Below are 6,189 nucleotides of genomic sequence, written 5' to 3' on the forward strand. Positions count from 1 at the left end.
ATAAAATATCAATGTATAAACTCACTATTCCTCAACTTAATTTTGTGGGTTATTTATTTTGGAAAAAAGTTAAAAAAAACTGTTTTATGTCAGATATACTAGAGCACTAATGAAAAATTATACTAAATTAGAAGTATATATTAGCCCTTTTATATTTTATATACATACCTATGCAGTTATCTAATCACTAATTAATTTTTATTCCAAATAAGTGAGAAAATTTACATTGTTTTGAAATTATATTTGGTACTTAAATATAATTGGCATAATGCCAAACATAGAATAACATAGAGTAATACCATGTGACATAGAGTAACACCATGTAACATAGAGTAAGTAATACCATGGACAGTCAAGGGGAAATATTAGTTTAAATGACTGATAACTGTTCTAATTTTCTTTAAAACATCAGGACTAGAATCAATAGAAATAGATTTACAACTTTTTTTAACAATATACAGAATCCTATAATCCATGTTTTATTATTGGTAGTTATAACATCCCATTTCTTTTTTTAAAAAAATGTGTTTAGAAGCATGAATGGGTGGTTTAAACTGATAATAAAAAACTGGAAGATTATTGATTGACCGTATATAGATGAAAGGAATATGGTCCGGGTGCGGTCAAAAAAACTCAAATAGTAGAATAGTACTATTTTATTGAGCCAACGTTTCGCCCCACGTTGCAGGGCTTCGTCAGGGCTAAAAAAGATACAAACACAAAAGGAAAAAAAAAGAAGAGAAATAAAAAACAAAACATAAGTGTAAAATAACAGGGGTATAAAACCCCTTAAAAAAAACATAAGTGTAAAATAACAGGGGTATTATTTTACACTTATGTTTTTTTTTCTCTTCTTTTTTTTTTTTTTCCTTTTGTGACCATGTGTTTGTATCTTTTTTAGCCCTGACGAAGCCCTGCAACGTGGGGCGAAACGTTGGCTCAATAAAATAGTATAATTCTACTATTTGAGTTTTTTTGACCGCACCCAGACCATATTCCTTTCAACTGATAATAAAAAAGTTTGAATTTGCAAATTTTTAACGTTTAGGGGAACCGAAAAATTCTTCCCTGAACACTAGCTATCAAAATTGAATCCTGTAAAGCCTTATGAACAATTTTATAACAAAAAATAAAATACCGTAAAAGTATCATTTAATGGTGCTGGATATAAAATCTTCTTTCTTTGAATAAACCAAGAGCTAACGTTCTCTTTAATCATTTCATACTGCATCTTTAATACATCAGCTATTCCAAAAGTGAAATCTGAAATAACAAAATATTAAAAAAATGATGTATTCTAAGTAAAAAGTAAAAATAATAAAAAAAAGAAATTTTACCAAAACTTACAAATATATTTTAAAACGTAGACAGCTAATAATATCAAAACAATATAAAGGAAAGATGGAATGCTGATTACGACAATGCAAAAACAAGCATAACTTATCCATCTTATCACCTGCATGCTGCAAAAAAATGAAATAATAACAAAAAGATAGTAAAATAATGAGAGAAAACATTAAAACAAAAGTGACAAAAATGACTACTAATTAATGATGACAAGAGAAAAGTGAAGAGGAATGGAAGACTCATCAACTCAACTTTAATCTTGGATTAAAGGCAGATAACACTTATTACTTCAGTTACAAAATTACTTATTATGCACTTTACTTCCAGAAAGTTAAAAATTAAAGTTTACAAAACTATTATGTTCCCATATTCTTCATGGATATGAAACATTAAAGCTTACATATTTGGTTCCATGTCTGTCTGTAATCAAATTCATGTAGGGGGCATAACACCTACAACCGATAAGCTAATTTTGATGAAATTTTCAGGGATTTTTATTTTCCACCCTACCCTGCCTTTTGGGCAATGTGGAAGTTTGCAGTAAGTAGTGGGATGTAATGCATGACTGGGTAAAAACATACTGCTGCAATTAATTTAGTTCAAGGAATTTAATCTCTTAACATTAATTTATCTTCTTAAATTCTCAGCAGAGGTTGCTTCCATCTTCCGGTGCTCTCCCTAGCAGTGGTTCTCTCCTTCTTCGACCTCCAAGGTTGAAATGAGCTGGATCCACCACTGTCTTCCACGAATAAATGAAATCCTTGAATCACGGAAAGTTTCCCTCATTCAACAATTTCTCCTCCGTGATAATGTAAATTCCCATGGTTTTTATCATCCTTGCCTTTAAACCCTCAAAACCAACACAAGGTCCTCAACAGTTTCCGGGACACCACAAGTGTGGTATAGGGGGTCTATATTCAGGCCAAGTATATGTAGCTTGCCTCTAAACCCCCCAGGTTCCGTGAGGAATTGTGAAATCCAATAGTTCAGGAGGACCCATTTGGCCTGCAGCCGAGATTCTACGGTTTGAAAGTATTTTCTAAGAGTACTCTCTTTCGGTATCATCACTCATTATCTTCCACACTCCTCAATTGTATTCGCTCAGATGATTGTTGGGTTTTTGGTCAATCCTCATCCTAAGATTTTCTGAGAATCTTGTTGAGCCTTCTCTCTTTAAAAGGTCACATATTTGGTCACATCTTGCATGAAAAGGTTGAGAGGAACCACTGCTGCTAGGACCTGTGTCATGCAAAGTCAACCTACATGCTCTGGTAAAGTGAAACAGAGCTGTCCTATGGGTTGATTCTGCCAGGAATTTTGCAGGTTGGTACTTAATTATCTATTTTATCAAATTCCACTGACTACTTTTACATACACATGCACAAATGTATTTTCTTTGAAAGTTAAATTTCAAAAAACACCTTATCTGATTTGACCTAAAGTGGAGGATAAATATAATAATGGCATCCGTTTTACCAAATTGTATTCCCTACTATTGCTTAAATATGTCAAAATCTATTTTTCTTGACACATGGCTCCTCCCACAGATCTCAAACAAAAAATCGATTTACTAAATAATAAAATTAGTTCACAAATCTTGAAATAAAGGGACTTATGTACCCTATGTAAATAACCAATAGAAATGGTCAGGAAGCTAACTGACCTACATTCATGGCATTTTGTAAAAATAAATTTACAAAAAAAAAGTAAGAGGTGTATAAATTTTGTAAATCTGAAATGTGTCTATCTTTCTTGATTAAATTCATCTCTCCGGACAACTGGGTCTCACAGCTCCTCACGGAACAAGGGGGTTTCTAAGCAAAAACAGAAACCCCTTATGCCCCTAGTTGTTGGGTTCCAGAGACTACCGAGCATGTCATACCACTTATGAGATATTTAGGGCAAAGTTGATGAAGGAGACAGGGCTTTATGTTAATCAAGTTGATGAGGGAGACAGGGCTATGTGTTTTGACAAAGAGTGATCTCTCTTAGCTAATGACCACCCATACTATAAGGCCTTTGTGTATGGGTGGAAGGAAGAAATTGGCTCCATTCACTTATCCCTGGGTAGGAGAAAAGCAGCTACACCAATGAGATTGCAAGACAGAATAGAAAATGACGATGGATGAACTAAAAGAAGAACCAGGCTGAGTACATAGCTCATGAAAAAATATTATAAATTGTTTTGATTGCAGCAGTGGTTTGAAAGATAGGTATGGCTTGCTTCCAACTACAGCGAACACTCACATTACCTAATGGCCAGGGCATTGGTGAAAAATATATAAATAGATTCATCAAAACATGTTGGTAAGTTAAGAAAAGGTATACAAAAACATTTCAAGATCTGCTATAATCTCATCTCATTCTGTGCACTTTATTAGTGAAATATAGAAACTAGAAGGATTTCTTCAAAAATAGGAGTTTTTCTCTGAATAGTATCTTTGACCTATTCTTCAATTGCCAAAACATATTTATAATCACAAAAGTGACAAAATATAAATATATTTACCTGGAAATATGGTCAGAAGTTGTTATACAACCCTGCAGAACAGAACAGTATTTAGGAATAGTTAAATAAAAATTAAATAATTACATTAAATAACATATTAAGTATCAACCTTATCACTATTCATGGCAGGTGATTCATCTTGAACATTTTCATCACAATAACCTACAAATATGAAAAATGGTTACAACCAAAATATGTAAAAATGTTTATTATCTTAAATCAGATAATGTACTAACCTGATATTTTGTATAGGCAGCAACTGAAAGGTATAAACTGCAAAAATACAAACAGTGCCAGTCTTAAGTACCCAAAAAAATTTGAAAACCAGGCAGAGGTAGCAATCCATAAAATTATATTAAGCCCATAGAAATAAATTTCAGTCCCTGGCTGCCAAAATAATATAAGGCAAGAAATGTACAAAATAACCACTGCAATAAACTGGAATAAAAAGTACAATATTAAATATTGAAACTAAGAGGAAATCACTGAGAAAGTTATGTTTTGTCTGAATCAATTAATACTTACCACAGGACTATAATCAAAGATATCCAGCAAAAGGAAAAGCGATAATTTACTAAAATTAAAAAATATGCTGTTTAATTGAATAATGAATTGGGGAGTGTAAAAATATAGCAAGATAGCAGAGCAGACACTACCTACTGATTTTATCAATAACCATTTATGTTCTAACAAACCATTGCCCAATCCATCGGAAGCAGTAGAAATCAATGAAAATGGTATGCAAATGACATTTAATGATATAGGTTTGGAATCACTTTCTAATTTAGTTATTTGAGTCCTTACTTTATCGGATATAATTTGCTTGAAGGGATGTAAGACAGAACCCCAAATCAAAGCCCATACCAATGGTTTTATGAACGGTTGCAAAATACAATAAACGCCATAAGTAACGACCATTGCCAATAAAACTGCAATAGTTGCAAGACCATTGTACATGGCAAATTTAAATTGATTATCTGTTTCTGATGATAGGTTTTCCAAAATCCCTCCCATGGAGAAGATGCTCTTCTTTTTGTATCTCGCCTCCATATTTCATAAAATAATTGCTGACTGTTCATTCGTATTTTTAAATTAACTATCAACAGGCTCGAAGGCCTTTGACAGACTGGGGATAGGCTATGACATTTGGTTCCCTGTATAACCTCCCAACCGGTTACAGGCTAATGTAACTGCTTCTTAAACAGTAACCGCTACTCATTTTTTTTTTTTAATTTAACAGCTCTTTAAGTTATCCAGATACACAATTTTCTGATTCTTAACTCTTCCATTTTTAATGATTAACATATTCTCAAACATTCGTAATCTAGAACCTTCTCTTTTAATAACAAAAGTATAATTTTTAGGATTTCCATCATAATGTGTACAGATAAGCCGTAACTCGCGCTATTACATCAATAACGGCCACCGAGTTGAGACTTGTTCCTTGCTCCGTAACCAAATCCAAATTCCAAGAGAATGAAATCAGTGAGAAAAATGATGAAATGATATTCCGAGATCCCTTGACCTAGAACTTAATCTAAACATTAAATTAATTAGGTTGCAATTAATAAAGGTTCACCACTTATCTTTGCCAGACGCCTTTAAAAGAAATGTTTTGATATTACTTATCATAATTTGTATATTTTGTTTTTTTCGTCCAAGCTGTGCATTAATCTTAAAATAATTAAAATAAAATATTTCTTTTGAGATAACATTAATTTGTCATTATAAAAAATTAATTAATGAGACATTATTATAATTAAAAATCAAATAATCCTAAAAGAACTGTGGTATTTGAAAACAAAGTAGGAAGGATTTTTCACCTTCAAAGATAATTTAGAGAATGATTCCTCTAAAAGGAGACTTAAGGAAGAACCTAACTTGATTTAATAATGCTGTGTGTTTTGTTAACCTTAGATTTAACATAAGGAATGGTCAATGAAGAAAAAACAAAATATAAAAAAAAACTTTTTTTTTACTCATTTTGTATTTTTAAGTGCCAAAGTTTCATGCTAAATTTATGGCCTTCATCAAGGCTAAATAAAAAGAAATATATAACCATTATAAATAGAATAATGAAAAAAGAAAGAAAAATAATAGTACAACAAGAAAATAACAAACCTTAATATAAGAAAACAACAAATAAAATGAAGGATAAAATAAATATAGGAAAATGAAAACTATAAGAGTAAATCAAACTTTTATATATAAATGGAGAGAATATATACCATCAGAAATGTATGAGAAAGGAACGTATATAGGAATAGCAAGGCTCAATGGCAAAAAGTATATAGGAATAGTAAGGCTCAATGGCAAAAAGTATATAGGAATAG

At 31.6% G+C, this 6,189-nt stretch overlaps 1 protein-coding gene across 1 annotated transcript in view; it reads right to left on the minus strand.

Moving 5' to 3' along the window:
* Positions 1 to 5,435, minus strand: part of LOC106685039 (transmembrane protein 245) — a gene marked incomplete in the record, with an annotated part of 23,231 nt that extends 17,796 nt beyond the window's left edge. The window contains 6 exon segments of the mRNA XM_024359454.2: positions 1,139 to 1,263; positions 1,348 to 1,463; positions 3,857 to 3,888; positions 3,966 to 4,018; positions 4,093 to 4,294; positions 4,382 to 5,435. Coding sequence (XP_024215222.2) covers positions 1,139 to 1,263; positions 1,348 to 1,463; positions 3,857 to 3,888; positions 3,966 to 4,018; positions 4,093 to 4,294; positions 4,382 to 4,906 — 1,053 coding nt within the window.
* Positions 5,436 to 6,189: the final 754 nt, after the last annotated feature.

The sequence above is a fragment of the Halyomorpha halys genome, unplaced genomic scaffold (assembly GCF_000696795.3).
Source record: "Halyomorpha halys isolate HHAL.00 unplaced genomic scaffold, Hhal_1.1 Scaffold652.1, whole genome shotgun sequence".
Classification (NCBI taxonomy): domain Eukaryota; kingdom Metazoa; phylum Arthropoda; class Insecta; order Hemiptera; family Pentatomidae; genus Halyomorpha; species Halyomorpha halys.